The sequence below is a fragment of the Cinclus cinclus genome, chromosome 4, assembly GCF_963662255.1.
Source record: "Cinclus cinclus chromosome 4, bCinCin1.1, whole genome shotgun sequence".
Lineage (NCBI taxonomy): Eukaryota > Metazoa > Chordata > Aves > Passeriformes > Cinclidae > Cinclus > Cinclus cinclus.
The window spans coordinates 11,636,271-11,657,826 of NC_085049.1; the positions used below are offsets into that span (position 1 = coordinate 11,636,271).

The window sequence follows — 21,556 nt, forward strand, 5'->3', positions numbered from 1 at the left end:
TGGATATGTTGAAATCCCTTGGCCTAAACTGTCTTAAATGTGGAGCTCAGCAAACATTCAGGTTCATTTATAAGGCTGGCATACGAGGCTGTTCGTTTATCAGGCATTCAAATCAGGAATAATGAAGCTGATAGAGTGCTAAGAATACACAAATGCTGTTTGCTTTGTAAAGCTGTATATGGAATCCAATAATGAGTCCTGGGATACAGGACAGTCTATCACTGTAGAGTAATTATTTGTTGACTGCTGAGCCAGCTGTGTTGAATTTGCTTCTTGGAGTGTTCAGAATGCCAAAGCATCGTTAAATCTCAGTCTTTAGTTTAGATTAGACATGTTAAATGACAGCACATTTCTTATTACTTACACTGTGCTAGTCTCCTGATGCTAAAAAGAAATTGTTGTTGAGATAGTACAGAACAAGGTAAAGTGGAGAGTGAATAGCTTTTGTTGACTACTCGTCTTTAAAATGCTCTCAGAGACTGTAAAAGCAATACCTACAAGCTGTTGGTGTCTTGGAATGTGAGGACTCATTCTGCCCATGTGGAAACAGAAGAGGGCACACCTTAATGTTAAAGATGCTGCATGGAAAGAAAAGCTCCTCTGCATGCAGGTAGCTCCATGTATGCTCCATATCTGGGACCTGCTGGTATCTGTGTGTAGTTGTGCTTGGGCTCATAGCACATGAAGTCACTTGGGGTGCATGAGAAGGGCTCAGCAAGCCACTTGCACTGTAGAGGATAAAGAAGCACTGGTCCCCTGAGACCCAGTCCATTGCTTTAGGCTAAAGTCACAATGCCACAATGCCACAGCCTGTTCTTTTATGGCCTGCACAACAGAGTTACATCTGCTGACTTCATTCTAGAGGCAACAATTAATTCCGGAGGCAGCAATAATCTGGTAGCATTGGCAGCCTCTCCTGTGCAGGCATTTTTCACTGGTTGCCTCTGGGCTTCTGTGGCTGCCTGGAGGAGGCTGTGCTTGACACTGCTCAGTCATGAGGAAGTGCCTGAGTTCTGCATCCTGCATTTACTCAAAGGGAAACTTTAGAAAGCTCTTGCCACCAGAACGGAGATCTTAGAAAAAACAGTAGCTTCCAATGGAAGAAAAAAAGTGATCTAACAGACATTTCAAAGTCCAGGGAGAAGTGTCAGACCCCCAGAGTTCTCATATTTGATGTCCAGAGAAGTTCCATGTCTTGTTTTGCCACTGCTTGGAGCCAAGGAATCAAAAAGTGCTGAACCTTGCAGGAGAGGGCAAAAAGGAGACAGGGAAGATCAGCAAAAGACAACTGAGCAGGATGGGCAGAGGATGAGACCTGGGAAAGCTTTCTCGAAGTGTAAAACTCTAAACTTCCATCTGTTTTGGAGCCTTATCCAAACAGATAACAGCCTTATCCTTTCCTACAGCATGTGAGAGTGCTTGAAAACTCAGCTTCTGACTCAGACTGGTCAGAGTGCTGAGCAGGTAACCCTCCAATAGCAGCCAGTACGAAATCCTGGAGTGAGGTCATCTTATCCACTCACACCTCGTAAAGCCTTGCAGCAACCTATCTATGTGGGAAATCAAAATCCACATTTAACGATCCAGAACCTCGTTGTGAAGGTCAGCATTTGTGACATTTAATTTTCAATTCTCATCCCAAAGAACTGAAGAGGACCTATGCCTTCTTGTTAAAACCCATCTGGAAAAACAGCCAGTAAGAAGAACAGCAATAACACTGCTTGGATGGTAACTGCAGGAAAAAGGAGCATACTGTAGGTGTCAGGCAGGTTATTTCACTCCAGGTACAAGCCAGGGAACAGGGAGAGAGCTGTGACTCCCTGTGGTGCAGCCCCAGCAGCCTGTGCTCCCTGCAGAGATGCCAGAAGAATGCCAGGAGTCTCAGCTGGAAGAACTAAGACTTCACAAGAATGTGCTTTTTTGGTGTATTTTGTTGTTCTTTGTTGTTTTTTTTCCCCTCAATATAATAAAAGAAAAAAAGCATTTACATTTCACTCCCATTTTTTAGTCAGACATTTCTGATCTACTTTATACTCCTAGGAGAAAACCAATTTTTTTCTTCTCTTTTTAAACAACGAATAAAAGAAAAGTAACCTGCTTTTATGCAAGGTGCTTATATGGGATAATCTCTGAAAGAATTAATCTCTGACTCCTCATGAGTTCCTTGTTTTCTCTGTCACTGGGGCTCCAGTCCAGAGGAGGGCTCAGAACTGACCAGCTACAATACCTGATGCTACAAATATTTTCTTGAACTTATTTAAAAAATCTAGGAAATTGCTTTTCATGTTCTTAATAAAAAAACAAAACAAAACCCAAAAAAAACCACAAAAGAACCACAACAAAAACAAACAAAAGCTTCCTTTTAAAATGCACATCCATAAGGGGGAAGCCAACAAATTTCTCAGATGTTGCAACACACTTTATTTTGTTGGGCTTTTTAGATATTCAATTAAATAGCACTGCGTTAAACTACATTTTGTTCTTTCTTACACACTATATGATGCATATTCACTGTCATGACAGCTTCATCATACTAGGAACTTATACACATACCTACACTTTTAAAACCAAGATTCTCTTAATAAAACACGCATATCTACAGTTAACAACAATTGCAAAGAACACATTGTTAGGTCAAGATTTAAGCAAACTTTACAAACTACACAAAATAAAAAGGCAAAAAAATACCAATACACAGTGAAGTTCTTGGCAGAGAACAACATATCTTTACATTTGGTGAAGTTATGCCTAGAAGTCATTTTGCTTTTGCATTTAAGGAATAAAATTATATACATTATTTAGAACTCCTCAAAATAGGAAATATTAAATAGCACAAATAATATTACAGTCTTAAGTTTTGGTGTTACCTACCGTAGAGGGGCTACTTTAAAGAAAAATTGCAGTTTGTCTATTCTGTACATGTAAGGCCCAACACTCAGCTGGTATCAACCCAAATAGCTGTAAGAACAGCAAGGAAGTTACACTGGTTTACACCAGCTGAGCATCTGGCTCCTGACTTCTCTCTACATGTAGGAAGGCTCTTAAAGCATGGAAGCTTGGACTGGTTGTGCACTGACAGAAGCTTATTATATTTATATACTGGAATTCTCATGCAGCAGGAAAAATGTTAGTTTAAGTATAATCCCTTAAACAGTCATACCATAGTAATGGTATATGAAGCAGCTTTAAAAATATTATTTTATGATCATATGAAACTCTGAGCTATGCCGATTGTTTTAATGGAATCCCTTATTGCCAATAGTCTATTAGAAAACAGTGTAACAGTAATTTCTGAGGCCTAATGGAGGCCTATTAAAATATCACTGTACCTAACCACTTAAGGGGCAATTTGTACCCTGAAATACCTATTAATTCCTGTATTCCATCTAGAAGCAATTATGATCCTCACAACAGACATTAGTATCACACTAACTCTGTAGTGAATCTGCTGGGGAGATTGGAAGAGCATGGCAGTATACAGAAAATATGCACTAGTGTCATTCCAGGAGGTAGTTCTATTTCATGGCACTCGATTTTTGGTTTGTCACTTACACACTTCAGAAGACAGTCATGTTCAGGAAAAAAAAAAAAAAAAAGCTAGATTCCTCCAAAATCTACTTTGCCTGCTCTTGGGCCAAATCCAATCTCATGGAGGTCAGAGAAGGTTTCCTGATGGTTTCCATAAGAAGGACCTTAACTATCAATGGCTAATTATTTCAGAAATGCACATTTAGGCCTTGAGTAAGGAGACCTTAAATAGTTGGCATTATATGAGCAGGCTGGCCCTGCCATGCAAGCAGTAGGCATACAAATTAAATTCAAAGTGCTCCCACAAGCATCAGAAGGATTTAGGGACTGTTTAAGTGGTGTGATCAGGGCTCATTTCCCAGCTATCCTTCATGAGGTGATGATAAAATGACAATCCAACAAATGGCAGATAAATACCAGTGTTACCTCCATTGCACTGAACTGAATTCACATAGGCACAAACCCAGGAGGCGTTTTCCCATGCCCTGTAGAGTTACTCCCAGAGTATTCTAATAGAAGCAGAATTTTAACTTAACATAGCTCAGTTTTGAGTTGAACATCAGTTTATATTTTCGTATAATGTCATAAATAATTGTGATTTTTCTAAGGTACCCAAAACATTTTTAATCCCTGTTACTGTTTCGAACAGACACAGTGGCTTCCAGAACACTCTTACATAGTAAAAGGATTGATGATCTCTCCTTCTTTTTGGCATTTGTGTTGCTTAAAAAAAAAAAAAAAAAGAGAATGCTTTTCCTAGGATGGCTTGGTGCACGCTCACCCAATTTTCAACAAAACTTGCTTCATCAGACCTGACAGCTGCTTCTTAAACAAAAGATTTCTGTTTGAACATGCCTCTCAAGATTTTGGTTTTTGACCCAAACCTATTTTTCATTTTTATTTTTTTCTCATTCCTTTTCTTTTTTTCTTCTTTTCTTTTCCTGATCTGCTTTTCAGCAGAGAGCTGAAAATCAGAGCAAATTGGGAAAATAACATGGAAAAGAATAAGGGCACAAAGAATGGAAAATGGAAGTGGTTTAATTAGAAAATTCTAGTTAAAATACTTGCAACTTTGAGAAAACAGTTGAAAAAATAATGTTTTAAAATTTTCAAAGACACTTACGACTTGTTTCGACATTGCAGACCAGCTCCAATTTAATCATGGAACAGAACAATCTATATTTTTTCTTTTCTGAACTAGCACAATACAGTATATCTACATTCTGTCCTTTGAAAAGAAACTGGAGTGTGATCCTTTGAAAAGTAGCTAAAATACCTAAGTCACTTAGGTGTTTTCCATAATTGTATGTATAATGAACATTCTCATGTTACCTTTGTGCCATTTATAAAGCTATTTAGTGTCATAGGATACCCTATTTTTAATAAAAATCAATATGAGCAGAGATATTTTAAGTTACATTCCAGAACTCATTAATTTATTACAACTCATACTATGCACAATAATCAGTGCTTACTCTGATAAAGTATAAATCCTTTGTTTTTCTTCTGTATGTTCCTTCATTTGACCTCTGAGCAAATGAAACATTTCTATTACACTTTACTTGCTTCCTATCCACATGGATTCACATGATTTGATCAACGAGTGAAAGCTGTAAACCTGATTATGAGCAGTAAACAAGAAGAAACTCATGTTCTTAAACACAGTGCAAGGAAATCTCAGTACCATCCTACACTAAGTATGCATCTTAGCCCAGATTCTTTCACCAAGAGTCCAATTGGTACAGTTCCAGAGTTGCAAGACAATGCACTGATTTTGTAAAAATTTCTATTCAGCCATAATTAAATACTGAGATGTTAAAAGCAAATCTGGTTTAAGATAAATACCCAGTGCTGCTTCTAGGACAGAGCCCGGCCTAGAGTCACTAAGCATCTAGGAAAGAAAATGCTCTGAGTTATTTTCTTTAGTTAGGCTACACTGCATTTAATTGGGAGACAGATCTTTTAATTTAATTTTTTATCAGATTTGCACAAATTTGTTCTCAATAGACAAATATAAGCCCCCTACACTGAGGACAAAAATATCTATTACTATAAAATAAAATTAAGATCCGGGTAATTGATTTCTTCTATTTCTACTTTTTCTGCTATTGATAAGAGCCTTTAGTTTGCTGTAGTCTCCTCTCATCTTCTGGGATTCTTCCCTCTGCTGACCTGCCTGCCTGCTGTCTTTGCAGTACTGGTTAATCATCTGCATCTCGGAGTGGCTGAAAGCCCCCACAAAGTCCTTGGGGTGGAACTGCAGCGCTCGCACCGAGCTGGCCCAGGTCCAAGGGGACCACTTGTCAGTCATGGCAGCCACCACCTCTGAATCCAACACTTTGAAATTGATCTTTGCCAAGGTCTGCTTGAAGCTGTTCTCTGTGGCGATGCAGTGGTAAAGCCCCCGGTCGCTGTCCTGCACAGAGCGAATCAGGAGCCCGTGCTCTGTAGCTATGATCCTCTCGTTCAGCTTCACCTAGAGAGCAAAAACGAACTTTTCAGGGCTTCACCTCAAATGCAACTTTCTTCAAGTCACTACCTTTTTATATAATAATCTTCAAGAGAACACCAATATTGCTACCTTTAGGAGAGAGCTGACCTCAAGGAAGGCAGGTGTTGCTAAAGATAATGACTTAAATATTTTTATTTCTTATGTTAGAATAAATTTCATCAGGATGTACATAAAGATGAAAATCTGGAAACCACATGAAATAGAAGTTTTCATAATGTTCAAATAGTAGAGTTGAAGAAATGAACTTTTATTTGCTATGTTGCACTCCTGAGAATGTCTCTTTCAGCATCAAGAGATTGCTGCTGAGACTCGGTGGAAGGAAGGTGCAGGACCAGGGAGGCTAATTTGGCATTGAACTCACGGTGGCTTCTCATTAAATATTTTGATTTTGAGCAGGTTCCTGCTGAAGAACTCTATCTGCCCTGCAGAATCTATAGCCTTGTATAAAAATTATCACCACAGTGGTTCTCAAGTGAGACTTGGCTCCATGTAAACCAGGAGCACAGGTACTCTCCTATTTCCTTTCTGGCTTCAGACTCTGCACTGTCCCAGGAGATGGTCGCATCATCTGAAGGAAGCAAGTTACCAGAGATTGTTATCATCCAATTACAAATGAATGTGCAGATGTCCCTTTACATATCAGTATGAAGTAAAAATTGCTAGTTCAATCCATTATGAAAGGAAACCACTGCTGGTATTTTTCTGAATGGTTTTCCTATTTTGCTACTGTGCTTTGCATTATACTTGGTTCTCTTGGGAACTAATTTACTTACTATGGTATTCTGCTATTGTAAACTTTTGCAGACATTGTGGAAGATTTCCAGAAATCTGAGAGCTTGAAAACTAATTAACATTTTGATTGCTTTATTCTGCCTGCTGTACCTTGAAACTGCATTGATTCTAATATAGTTACTCAACATAAGAATAAAAAAGGGAGATGTTCTGTTGAAGCAATGGGTTAAAAAAATTGCACCTATTGCCAGGACATGGCTTGAGTCTTTGAATAGTTAGAAAACTCAGTGAGACATTTGTAAGTCCCCTCTGTTTTTGTAAAATGGCCTGATAGGAGAATAATACTTTACAGTATTTATAACCTATCAACAGACACCACATTACTTAAAAGTTCCTTTTGAAAGATGTTTCTTTTTATTCATATAGTAAGTGCCTTGGATTTGAAATGGATTTTTTCCCCTTTTATATTACTTAAGGAAGGCACATTCCCCATAAACAATCGCACTGTATATTACAGTGCTGAAACTCAAGAGCCTTAAGAGAGTGCAGTAATGGAAAATGTGATTGCACCATGGTGAGGAAATGCTTTTGTCAATACGTGTTCTTAGCCTAGACTAGTTTCTTACTAAAGAAACCTTTCACGTTTGTCCCAGTTTTGCCTTTTATCTCTTCCATAGCACAGAGGAGCTACTGCATGCTGACTTCTTCCTGAACTTTATAAAAGTTACTACTTTTGTGCCTATTTCCTTAGATCAATAAGAACTTCTGAGTGCTGCAAACCTTCAGTTTGTAATTAGTCAGGCATGAAGCAAAGATTCTTTAATTTTCTGGTAGCTGTTTTGATCTGACGGAAATCACTGGGAAGTCCCAGAGGTACCGAGTCTGCTCTTATTCATATGGGTAAATGATGGTCACTGTCCTGCATCCACACAAATTCTCCAGCTTCACTGTAGCCAGACTGCTGGATAAAAACAAACTGTCCCTCCCCTTGGTCTGGGGAATGAATGTGATGCCGTCTGAAGATCCTCCCAGAGGTCCTGCTCACATTACTCACCTCTTTTCTCCTGTCATTGTCTTTCTGTAGCAGCCATTTAATAGAAGCCTGAGGAGATTTAGGTGCACATTCCAGAAAGGTGGTGTTATTTTTAACTCCATACTGAACTATTTCTGCAGCGTTTCTGTATGCTAGAAAAAAAGAAAGAAAAAGAAAACAGGTCAGGATACTGTGAATGGTGATTTGATTCGTAAAACACGTAACTTTGCAATATAGATTAAATGAAGTATGGCTGATTCTGATATTGGCCAAAAATAAATCATTTTTAGGAAAAAAAATTCAAAGAAATTAAATGAAGTGTGAAGAAGCACTTCAGTTTAAAAAAAATAATGTTTTCAGAGTGACATGGTCTGTTCTGAGAAATTACCACACCTATAGGCTGGTAAACTTTGCTCAGGGAAATTTTTCTGTGAAATTATTTCATTCTCTACTACTCCAAAAGAGAATGAAGCATTTCATATATTTCTTCACGCTTCACCATTTATGAGTTGGGGGAATATGCTGTATGACCAAAATAAAGCATCACGCCCTAAAGAAGGCTCCAGCTACTTCAGCTGTGTGCAGCATCCCAGGGAGGAGAGAGAGGGCAGGCTGGGCTCCTGCTCCTCTGCTTCTCTTCCAGCACAAGGAAGGGACTTGGCTCTCAACCTGCAATGTGATGAATATGTAGACAGACCAGCAACAGAGAGAAAGACAGATTTATAGCACTCCAGAAGCACCTGGGCAAGTGCTGAGCATATGTCATCACTTAGACTTGTTGTGTCCCTTTATAGTCTCGACAGATGGATAACTGGCAGCCACCAGTAGGAACTGGATGCTTATTGTTTGGTCCAAATCTTAGTATTTGTCCTGAAAACAAAGCACCTCCACATTTAAAAGGTTGCCTCATATATGAAATACTTTTTTTTTTTTTTGAGAAAGAAGCAATGGACATGAAATAAGAACTACAAATACCTAAAGGTCTGCATGTCTAAAATCTGACTGGTTTTGCACACTCCTAAGACTGGTTTTCCTCAGACTCTATCTCCCATTGTTTTCAGCTTCTTTCATCAACTGATATGTGAAATTGAAATCCATTCTTCTGAAGTAAGGAGACTTTGCCTGGTTCTAGTCCTTCAGCACATTTACAAAGTTGTACCAAAACCAATTCTAACTTTTAGGAGAATAACATGGAAATGTTTCATATTCAAAATGCATTTCTGTAATGGCTATAAGGGCTAACACAAACAAAACAATATTAAACAGACATGAAAAGAAAACATAGATGACTGCTTAGTTCTTGATGATTTATTTAAAAACAACAGTGTGCCAAAAATGTTGAGTTTATACATGCTTAGAGGACTACTATGTTTAAAGACTTCAATTCAGCATTATGCCTCTCTATGAGCTTGGAAGATTTCCTTGGCTCTCTGCTCTTTTGTCCTTTAGGTAGATTTCATTTTTTCTCCCCCGAACATAGTCATTTAGAGCTATAAATGGCTCTAATTATATTTTGCAAGGGTCTAAATTGCTCTTGCTTTTAATCTGTTTTTTTTTTTTTTTCCCCCAGGGAAACAACTGCCATCTACCTATCCTATATCCCACTGCTGCAATGGAAATTTCCTTTACAAAGATGCTAAAATACATAAACCTATAAATACATCCACATTACAAAAGCAGCTGGAAAACAAGATTGTCAAGGTTGAAACAACTGTTTCCCCTCAGGCCAGAAAGCAGACAGTGGACATTCTCACATTTTCCACATGGAATGAGGAGACACCCACCCTTGGGACAGACAGTGGGTGGGAGGTCTCAGCACATGCCTGCAGGGGAAGACGCGCAGCTCAGGTTGCTTCAACAAGGATCTCTCAGAGCTCAGGTGAATTCTCTAACACGGGTCATCTCTTGGAATTACCTGTTCAAGCTCTTCAGCTTCAATAACTGACCTAATACTGACTCATGGGGAAAGGCTCATTTAAGCAGAGGGATCTACACCGAACTGACTGCTGTGGTCTTTTCTGATCCAGGAGATTCTTCCAAAAACTACTGGAGACTATTTCAGAATTAATAGAACATTTCACATGTAATTCTTAAAGCACTGGTCTTTGATTAGGAAAACATCAATAAAAAAGTTAAAATAAAAAAAAAAAACCAGCTCTATTATTTTGTCTCCAGGTGGTACAGAGGAGAACATACTTCAAAATTCAGGCTCATAAACAGAGGTGAAAGGAGAATAATTCTCTGTGTGCATTTGGTCTGATGGCATACATTACCACTGCCTAACTCAGATACACATGGGATTGAAGACGATTGAACTGCATTTATATATGTGTTTACTCCTCTGACTTTGGGCATATTTGACTGGTGTCCATCAATCTGGAGAAAATGCTAGCTGGGAGGGCAAAGCTTTGGCTGCCCTGGCCACCCTCACCACTGAGGTTTAGGCTGACCAAACTGGAAATAAGAGACTTCATAAAGAACTTTGGAGTAGTTTTTTTTTCCCCATGTAAAGGGAGAAGGGAATAATCATATAAAAAGACAGGCTTAGTTCCTGGTGTTTGGTGAAAGGTGCGCTCCAAAACTCAGTATGGGATCAAATATTCAGAAAAATTCTGAAGCCCAAAGCTTCATTGAATGAAAAGGCATTAATAAAGACTGAAGGGAAACAGAGGTAGAGAAGCCCTTAAATTAACTTTTTCTAGTCAACAGTGTCAGCTTCTCAATTCAATTATGCTGAACTATGCATTTCACATGAAGCTCATCATAAGCTGGGAGCATGTGTCAATCTGTTGGAAGGTAGGAGGGCTCTGCAGAGGGACTTGGACCAGTTGGATGAATGGGCAGAGTCTAATAAGATGAAGTTTAGTAAGTCCAAGTGCCGAGTCCTGCATTTTGGCCACACTAACACTCTGAATCATTACAGGCTGGGGACAGAGTGGCTGGACAGTGCCCAGGCAGAAAGGGACCTGGGGGTGCTGGTTGACAGCTGACTGAGTATGAGCCAGCACTGTGCCCTGGTGGCCAAGAAGGCCAATGGCATCCTGGCCTGGATCAGGAATGGTGTGGCCAGCAGGAGCAGGGAGGTCATTCTTCCCCTCTGCTCAGCACTGGTGAGGCCACACCTTGAGTGCTGTGTCCAGTTCTGTCCCCTCAGTTTAGGGAGGACTTTGAGACACTTGAGCACATCCAGAGTAGGGAATGAGGCTGGTGAGGGGCTTGGAAAACAAACCCTGTGAGGAACAGCTGAGGGAGCTGGGCTTGTTTAGCCTGGAGGAGACTCAGGGGTGACCTCATCACTCTCTACAACTCCCTGAAAGGTGTTTGCAGTCAGGTGGGGTTGGTCTCTTTCATCAGGAAGCAAATGACAGAATGAGAGGACAGTCTCAAGCTGTGCCAGGGGGGATACAGGTTGAATATTAGGAGGAAGTTTTTCACTGAGAGAGTGATAAAGTACTGGAATGCTCTGCCTGGGGAGGTGGTGGAGTCACCATCCCTGGATGTGTTTAAAAAAAGACTGGATGTGGCACTTGGTGCCATGGTCTAGTTGAGATGTTAGGGCACGGGTTGGACTTGATGATCTTGAAGGTCTCCTCCAACCTAGTCATTCTGTGAATTGTGTGAATTTTGTCATATATGTGCAAGTTGCATGCAATTGCAAGGAAAGATGCTAAAATCAAATTAAAACAAAACTCAGACTTGAAAAATAATTATGCTTTACCAGTAAACCATACCGATAATGTCAGTTATAATGAATCATACAAAGGAAAGCCATGTGTTCTTTATATAGCATGAGGATCTCTAAATTATAGTACCTTTCAGGTTGAAACCTCGGCACTGAGTCAGAGGGTTTCCATGCCTCACGTCTTGTCTACGGCTCCTCCTGCAATATTTTGTAAAAACAAAATGTTATTCCAAGATAGCTACACTGAAAATGACCACTTTTTTATTTGTGGATTTGTTGTGCTTAGGTTTTTTCACTAGATCAAATGTTAGAGACAGTTCATGACATACTGTGAGTGTGTTTCACTGGAGTAAAGCTTGCTGGAGTGAAGACACTGTTTAGGCGAAGCATCTGTTGAAGTTTATAAAGCAGGTGCAGTTTTTGTAGGTAAAGCAGTTGTGCAGTGGAGGTATAGGGATGGAAGGATCAAAGGTGGTACACAAAAGAGACCTCTGTTCACTCACAAGACCTAGCATTCAAAGCCAGAACCCCCATCTGGAACTCCTCATAAAGGCAAGTAGCTAGCAATGAGATGTGTAAGTTTCATATTGCTCATATCTAACACACCAGCACAAAATTATGATAAATAGCATGTTCTCACCTCAGTTTTAGCAAGCACTTTATTTTTGGTGCCTGTAGCCACCTTTGTAGCAGACTGACTTAAGTATTCATCCAGAATGGTGGAGGGCTAAGATTCTATTCTGCCTTCTATCTGAAGGGATGTGATTATTTCCAAAATATAATAAAACTCACCAAGTATCAGGGTACTTCTAAATAGGCAGTTTATTATATAATCTGGATGACAGATGTGAAATCACAATTCTGTAGCAAACAGTCTGGGGAGTTTACTGGGACTGGGAATGCTGGCATTTCAGTCCTCCTCAGCTAGGAGGTCATAGCTCACAAAATTCAGTGCATGAAAATTGATACACATTTTTTTTATTATTAAGATATATTATTTTCATTGCTAAATATTGTGTAAGGTATTTCAGTATTTATCAAGTTCAAGAAAAAATGTATTGGTCATAGATTGTTGCAAATGGACACTGTTGGGATATTAAACAGCTGTATTCTGAACCATGCACTATGGACTTGGAGATCAGGAACCATAGAAAACCCCTGGAGCTGCACTGCTACTGAGTGAAGGGTAACACATCTATGGCCACATTATGACAGGCAGTGCACAAGCACCCAGAGAGAGCGCTCATAATCCCCTGTCACCTGATCCTTCACTGCATTTGAAAAGGAAAGATTTGAAAGACGACATTTCAAAGGAGTAATTACTGAAATTCCAAGTATAGTTTTTATGTTTACCATCAAAAATATTTCATTTTATGCCTTGGGGTCTCAAACCTTGTGAACTATTTACATGAGTCAAGGCAGGCAATGAAGAATTTCTGAGTTTATGTCAGAGTTCTTGTACTACCATGACGTGAGCTGCTCCACACTGTCAGAGATGGAATTTTGCTTCCATTAAGCAGTTCTGAGAATCTAAACTTAGATATTTATTTTTAAAAAAAGTGGTGGTTATAAAATCAAGATAATACCACAAGGTGTTTTGGTAATTCAATGTTGCATGAGGAACTACAGAAATTCACAGGAGACAGAAGTGTCAAAAGAAGCAAATAAGCAAATGCATACAGCAGAAACTACTGTCTAGACAATGGGATTTGGCTCTAATTACCAATGTTTTCTCCTTCATAATCTGTCTTGTTAGATAAAGAGAGAACTCATTTCCTTCACATGTGAAAACCAGATCTTTTTCCATACAGTCTGAGGTGTTTATTTTGGTTTGATATAAAAAGCAAATTGCAAACAAAATATCACCACGGAAGCAAGCCCCAGGGGAAATAACCCTGGGTAGGTGTATAGAATGGGGATGGCAGACTGGAAACTGCACAGGCAGGGTGTACCTGACAGCTCTTTGTACCTTTTGGCAGCTATGTTACCATAGGAATTAGGTGGCCTGAGACTTGGGATTTTCCTTTTCTTTCCTCCCCCATATTCTGACCTTTGTTCCACGGAAGAAAAACAATGAGTTTGCAAACTGGTGGCTGAATATTTTGAATTAAAGCACTTAACCCCATATACTCTACCAATTGCTACGTGGGCTTTACTTTGTAATCTCAAGTAAGGAATGAGTAAAAAAAAAACTTTGCAATAACAAAAGCAATTGTCCAGGGGATGACATTATTATCAGCAGATCCAAGCTTTGCCTGTTTCTGTCAACTGTCTCCTTCTATGAGGGAACAGGAATAAAACCCAGTGACTGTATGTGCCTTCTGCACCTGCAGCTCAGGTGCAGACACAGTCACAGGTTTAGGCTGAATATCAAGAAAAGCTCTTCATCCACAGGGTGGCTGGGCACTGGAACAGGCTCCCCAGGGAAGTGGTCACAGCACCAAGCCTCGAAGAAGTGTTTGGATAATGCTCTTAGGCACATGGTGTGATTCTTGGAGTGTCCCATGCAGGGCCAGGAGTTGCACTCAATGGTCCTGGTGGGTCCTTTCCAACTCAGCATATTTCATGATTCTGTGACTATAGAATATGCAATCTAAACCTCTTCTGGACCAACCTGAGGTTGTTTCCTCTTGTCCTTTGGCTTGTCACCTGGGAGAAGAGTCCAACCTCTGCTGGCTACAACTTCCTTCCAGGTACTTGTAGACAGCATACATCTCAGAGTTTTTTCTCCTCTGCAGTAACACCTCATTGTGTATTCTGTAGCTTTGTTTGTATATAAGTGAAATCTTATTAAGACAAGAGCTCACTACAGACTTCTACTATTAAATATTTCCTCTGGGAGAAGGAAAGAGACTCGTGTTTTGCATAAGATTATGAGACGGAGTATTAGTACTGTTGTACATTAAACAGAAATTACTTTCCTTTTGTGCTTTAATAAACCTCACGTCAAAAAACCCAAATCCACAAGCATGACATGGAAATCACAATTGCCTAAAATTTTCCTAAAAATAATTCTTCTCACTTAGGAGCAAATGAGGAACAACAAAAAAAAATATAAATGAGTTTATTCCTCAGATAGCCTGAGAGATCTTTTGCTGTATTTAGGGCTATCATAATTACATCCATAGTAAGTAATTGAATTTAAATGAAGGGAACAAATGTCTCACTGATTTTGTGTGTGTGAGACAGAAAGATTAATATTTATGATTAGGATTTTTTTTTTCCTTTTCTTTTCCCCAACCGTTACTTTAAAAAAAAGCCAAGCTCTTTACCATCAACTCTTGCAGCATACAGTCCTGGGTGATGAATAACTCCAAGCACAACAGCTATGGGGGTACTGTTTGCACATGCTTATGAAAGGAATGACATCCCACTTCTCCATCACATTACAACACCCCAGGCTAGGCAGCAGAACGAAAACCATCTTCCCTTGCAAACTTCACCGGGCTGCTTCACACTGCTCACCTTTTTCCTGTGGGATAGAACCTGGAGCAGGAGCTGCCATCCCAGGCACAGTATGGATCTCGGGCGAGGCAGCAGTCGGCACAGGCGGTCCCGTAGATGTGGCAGCGATGCAAGGAAACCTGGGTGACCCCTTCATCTGAGCTCACGTACAGCTGTTGCTGCAGGAGGAAATGGGAAGATTTAGTTCAGATCTGGAGGAGTTTCACCGGAGAGCTGCCTAACACACCCAAAAAACCTTTCAGTTAATTTTGGAATTAACTCAAGACCAAGAGGGGAGCCAAAAATTCATACAAAGTTGAGATCAACAGAAATCTCCCAGGTGAACAGGCCTATATTATTTCCACCTTCCAGCTAGAAAACACCTAGGAACACTGGGGAATATTAATGGTTTTTTGGACATTGAGTGTCATTGTTCTCTTCTGGGGCAGACAGACTGAGTTAATACTGCTCAGATTTTAGAACTTGGTTCTTATTCAGTGAGGATTATTGGCCCATGCCTTTGAACTAAGTATTTTCTCTGCACATAGTCACTTTAATAAATATTATGCAGAGTTCCTAGTTGAATCCTCCAGTGCGTACATTTCCAAGATGTAAAACCTAGAGATTATATTGAGGCTTATGGCCAGATTCTGATAGCCTTATATACCTGGAAAAATAAGCCAAGAGAACTTTCATAATAAATCAGAGCTTTTGCAAGAAAAGTTCAAAGGGAGTAGATCATTACCAAAATCTGGCCCAAAATTACTGCTTTACTCAAAAACAATTAATCATTCTAAAAATATAAATTAATATTGAACAAACCCCCTTGAAATTCTTTTGATCTTTTTGACATAAAAAAGAAAAAGCATACTGAATATGAGTAAGTGAATAATATTTACTTAATAGTAGCTTTGTAAAATATTGAGCAACATCATGCTTGCAAAATCACAGAATACACATTTCTAGCTTGTGTGTTAAGCTTTTCAGCAGAAATCCTCTCAGCTGTTTTCATTCTTGCTGCCATTGTTTAATGCTACTAAACAAACATCCACAATTGCACCATGGACCCAACAGCCCCAACACTGCCTTTTTTACACTGATCAGACAGACTTTAAAGGAAAAACTTCTATTTGGGACTTCAGAGAAAAAAAAAATGGGGAGGATGAGTTTCCTCTTCTAGTATTTTTTTAATTCCTTAATAGTAAATCAAAGCAAGAAAACCAACACTTTCAGTGAATTAAAAATTATACATAATGAAGAGAAATTGTTTTATCTTAGTGGCTGAAGAACATATAAACAGCAAACTTCAGTCAAGTTTTCTGTACTTATTATGAAAAATCCCCCTATATTTAGTATGCTCCACAAGAATTGATATTCTAACATCTAAGTCAATTTGCTTCTCAGTTAATAAACACTAAGGAGGCATTCCACTTTGCCTTACCTTTTTAGATGAAATCTTCATTGATGTTATAGGAGAATTACTCTGAAAGACAGAGTTACAAACCACTGTCAATAACTCTGTCCTGAAATTAATATTTAAAAGTCACTAAAACCTAAGTAATTTCTAAGCCAACGATTTATTTTTATATCCTGGAAAGGAAACACTCACTTCTATTAAGTACTGCTATTTTCAGAACTAAACAAATGACATATAAACAATTAATGTCTCACAAAATGTACTGTTGAAATTCAACCTTATTATTATTATTATTATTATTATTACTATTATTATTATTCTTATTACCTGTATCTAAAACTTTTTTGTACACTTAAAATTAGCCTGCATCTGTGCTATCTCAGAAATATAGAAGCCATTACTTTAACTTTGTAATAAGAAACAATGTTTTGTTTTGGTTTTTTTTTTTGTAATGATGATGATAAGGAAAAATCATTAAATAGCTCATGAATATTTACCACATGATCCAGATAAGAATACAAAATCCTTTTCCTACAAATTATCTACAGTGCATACAGATTGGTTACCATGCAACATATACATTCAGATTATCAGTGACTAGATTCTTTTAAAATAGCATGAGTTTTCCTGAGTGTTTCTTTCCCAGAGACAGTACTGTATACTACTGAGTGTCATCATAGCAATCTATTAAGGTCTGTGTCCAAATCAAATATTAAAGAGCTGGAAAAGGAATTGTCAGTTTCCTTGACTTAAGTCATTATGTTCATCCAAACAAGTAATAAAATCGATGGTAATAAAAACGTTCAGCATTCTTTTAAGATTCAGCATTTGCTCAGTCACAAAGGAAAGCCTTAACAGTGGGCTAGGATTAATTGCAGTAGACCACAACACAGCAGGGAGGTCAGGACTAGAAAATCGCTGTAAATCTTGTGAATTAGCAAAGATTTGGAGAAGTTTAGAGCTGCCTCACGAACTGTTTGGAGAATGCAGGTCAAATGCAACATTGGACCTGAAGCCATATTCTCCTTTCCTTGTTGACTCTGGAAGAAGATCTCTTTTTTGCTACACTTGATATTAACTAGCACAGGGCCCATAATTTCATCCTTGCTCTCTTGGAGAGACTCATCTAAACACCATGATGCCACACAGATTGTAACAGCAGAAGTTATGATATCATGGGTTTTAGGGTTCAGGATAAAAAGGTCTGTGCATAGAGGCCCAGAAACCAGGTTTAGGCTGAGGATGCCTCTCAGCCCACCTATCTTCATGATGTATTAATTAATCTTTCAATAAATGGAATTAGCAATAGCTTGGTGAAGAGTGTGTTTTAAGTAATAGAACTCACGTATATCTTTTTTTAGCAGGAAGTCTTCAATGAAAGCCTAGAAAGACTAACTACGCCTTTAAGAGTGTTAACACAGATGCCTTTATGAGTGTTATTTTTCTTAAAGAAACTGGTAATGCTGCCTCGATAAAGAAGCTTAAATTTTCCTTTTTGTATGCTGTCAATCAAATAGAGAAAAGGCTGTGACAAAATCCTTAACTAAGTTTATAGATGCATACCACCATTTGCCCTGAGACTACTGTTTAATGAATAGTCCATTCAAATATTTGAGAAGGATTTTTCAACATGAGGTCGAAGATTTTCTTTAAGTTATTACAACTGTTACATGCCAGAGTGATTGACAGAGGCTATTCCTTTATCGCCCTGTATTTTTTTGTGTTTCTTTTCAGCATATGTTGTTTTAAACTTGTAGCTTTCTTGACTCCAGAGGCATGTGACTTTGAAGAACGAGAGTTAAGCAAAAACAACACTAATTTGATTTTATTTTGCAACTGAGAACCAGGAAGATCTTCAGATAATCAAAGTACAGAAACCTGAAATTCCAACCAAAGGCAGCAACAGTCTCTGTAGTGATACCAATGATAAAAGTCTCCTTCTGGAAGCCATTATAACATGACCTCCTAAAAAAACGATTACCAAAATCCCTCTAGCCAGTGTATTAACATAAAAAATAGGCACCTGAAATACAGGAGAAGAAAAAGGCTTCAGCTAGCTATAGCCTTTGCAACAGTCAACATTTTGTAATCCACTTTATGGAGTTATCAAACTGACAGCATGCAAATTTACTTATCTTTTATCAAATCACCGTTGCCCTTGCCAAAATCTGTTAGGACAAAGTGTTTGTGTGAACATACCCATTGGAAAAACAAAAGAAGGAGAAAGCCAAACCTGAAAAACCTCCATCTCTTCTAAAATGAGTTCTCCACTTGCAGAGAAGTTGGTGGGTAGGACAACAACTTTTTGTACGGTTCCTTGATCTGCAACAGGTGAGAACAAGTGAGACCATGTGACACAGAGAGGGAGAAATAAAAAAAGATTACCCTTCATTAATTATGAAAGGAAACCATCAAAGCAAGCACTATGACACAGAGGAAGGTAAGAAATGTTCAGTAATATCCATGGTTTGGAGTCGGTCAGAGGGATGGGATGGTTCCTTATACAGGAATACTATTATAGTATTTTCCCCATATATGAACTGTCATTAGAAGATTGGAGTTATTACCATTACTCTTATCATTCTATACAAAAAGATCCATCAAAATCAGTTATTCTGTTGCTGCATAGACACACAGAAGCAGAATCTATCCTAATGATCTTAAAGTAAAACACAATACAATCAGGTAAAAGGGAGCTACTGCAGGATGTGATATACTCATATCCATTAACAAAATGCTACAACAATCGATGACATGAAAGGTAAGCCTTCCAAAGAATAACTCTATCTGCACGTAAACACAGTAAGATGAAAGCTTTTTATAAAAATTAAATTAAAACAATAATCAAGTACATTATATATTGATATGAGTTAACATTTTGCTCCGTAAGGTAAAAAGAAAAAGCAAGGTGAAGATATTTTGGCTATTATATCATGGCTTCCCTGTCAAAATGAAGTTCCAAGCCTCACAAATCCACTCAAAACAAAGTAGTAAGAAGTAGAAGTATGTGGCAATGACAGAGTTTTTGCAGGGTAGATGTGATGAGTGAGACCAAAGGGAAATTTGTTATTGGTTTTCCAAACTTCTTGTATGAAAAGAATACATGAGATGCAGGGGTCCATCTGTGAAGGTTCTTAAAGGCTGAGTCTGCCACTGAAGTATTTCTGGTGTGGTAGAAAAAATAAACCGTGGGATAATCACAAGAAAGAGCATTTTAACTTGGAAAAACCACACAGAATTCCTCTTACCTGAAAGACCTAGAAATTAGACTAAGTAGAATAAATCTATCTGCCCAATACTGATTCTAGGGAATGAGCACACAAGGTACAGGTTCTGTTCAGCCTTCAAAGATTTTAAGAGCAACACAGAGTTGTGCAGTTTGTAGAATATTAGCAGAGCATAATATAAGCAAGTATCTACATTTATTAGGAAATTTCAGTTTCCTGTTTGGCAATTCATAATGAAGACAATGTAAGCTGAAAAAGTTCAATTTTGTTTTTGCTTTAAGCTCAGTGACTAAATTGTGAGCTAGAGCTGCAGGGTAAGATGATTACTGTAAGTAATTTACATCTCCTTATTTTACTTAAGGAAGCCAGATATTACTATTACTACTGCTGCTACTACTACTATTACTACTACTTGTTGTTATTATTATTATTACCATTACAAAAAAAGTTTAAATCCAGAATATTGATAATTAATCACGTGACCATGCAGAGAGAACGCATTGCAGTATTTTGTATCTTAAAAAAAAGAAGGAAAAGAGAAACTGAAAGCTGACAGGACTTTAAAATATCTAGTTATCAATGGTACACGCTCAGGGCATGTTAGGCATTAATTTTTCATGAGAATTTTCTGCGGAGACATTTATTCTCATACAATGGCATGATCAAACAGCTCCTTCTGAAGAAACTTCACTGAAACTAAATCTTGTGATAGCACAGCTGTGGTCTAGCCTGGGTGCCAGTATTAGCAATGCTATGAGAACCTGGGAGAGATTTACTAGCTGCCAGGACCCACCAAAGTGCTGAACTGCTGCAGATGCCTCCCTCAGAGGAAAGGAGAAAGGGGTTGGTTGTGTGCATTTCTTCTCCTTCTTAAGGAAATAACCTGCTTGCACATGTACATGGTTTCAGTCCAGTCTACCTCTGATTCTTTGCAATATTTATCAATTCTCTCTCTCTAACATTAGACTCTACCTTACAAACTGCTCAGTCAGAAGTGCAGGAAAGAATTTCAGCCTTTTGTGGCTTTTTTTTTTTTTTTCAGCTGCCTGCAAAGTGTCAAGTACCTGTAACCCTGACATACAGCGCACTAAGCATGTTGACAGTGACCTTACCTGCAAAGGAATGTAAGGCTGCTGAGCCTCGAAGAACAGGTTTATGTCAATGATCCATTAGCACATGCCACACATTTAAAATTCCTAAATTGTCTTGAGTCCTCAAACATTGCCCTAAACTGAAATCAGAACCTGAGGTGAGATTTTATCCTCGGCATTGGCACAGAAAATACTGATAATGCCTGATGCCAAGTCCTTGTGTCCTAATAACCTTTCCTATTTGTAAAGCAGGTTCCTATCTACCTTTTTGTCACGCCCCAGAAAAACACACAGAGTGAAGGACTGTTTACCTCATACTCATTCCTTTTGACTCAGTATTTTGCCATTTGCTTTTGACTCAGTATTGTCCCATGATGGACAGATCTTTGCAGAAAGGAATGTTCCATTGTTTTAAAGGAGACTTAATACAACGTTTAAAATAAAAAAAATTCAAGTAGGCAACTGAAAGCTAGTGATTAAACAAAATTTCTTAAAGCAAGGGATTCTAATAGTCTGTACAAATATATCTCTATATACACCTATATATAAAAATTTCCAATAATACATAGCTTTTAGGCTATAGTTATCCCATTCCTTCTAAAACGGTCTTGCTACTATAGCTCAGGCTCTTACTTAATAAATGAAAGCAAATATTTGTCCCCAAACCCCCTTTTTTCTTTCTTTCTCAGCAGTACTGCTGTCTCCATTATAAGCACAAATTTGTATCAGACAAATCAAATCATTTATATGTGTTCACATAGAAAGCTTATGGTATGTTTGAGTTTTTTCAAAAATCTTACTTATTTCTGCTAATGGAAAAAAAGTGAACTAAATTCCCTGGGTCAGAGAAAAGGATGAAGCACTGTGCACTGCAGGACATTTACGCAAAG

At 38.4% G+C, this 21,556-nt stretch overlaps 1 protein-coding gene across 1 annotated transcript in view; it reads right to left on the reverse strand.

The window, feature by feature from the left end:
- Positions 1 to 5,590: 5,590 nt before the first annotated feature.
- Positions 5,591 to 21,556, reverse strand: part of SEMA3C (semaphorin 3C) — a 111,223-nt gene continuing 95,257 nt past the window's right edge. The window contains exons 12-17 of the mRNA XM_062490836.1: positions 18,582 to 18,670; positions 16,373 to 16,414; positions 14,953 to 15,110; positions 11,618 to 11,685; positions 7,827 to 7,957; positions 5,591 to 6,004 (exon numbers count right to left, since the gene is read on the reverse strand). Of these exons, the coding sequence (XP_062346820.1) occupies positions 5,591 to 6,004; positions 7,827 to 7,957; positions 11,618 to 11,685; positions 14,953 to 15,110; positions 16,373 to 16,414; positions 18,582 to 18,670 (902 nt within the window). The remainder of the gene's footprint in view (positions 6,005 to 7,826; positions 7,958 to 11,617; positions 11,686 to 14,952; positions 15,111 to 16,372; positions 16,415 to 18,581; positions 18,671 to 21,556) is intronic.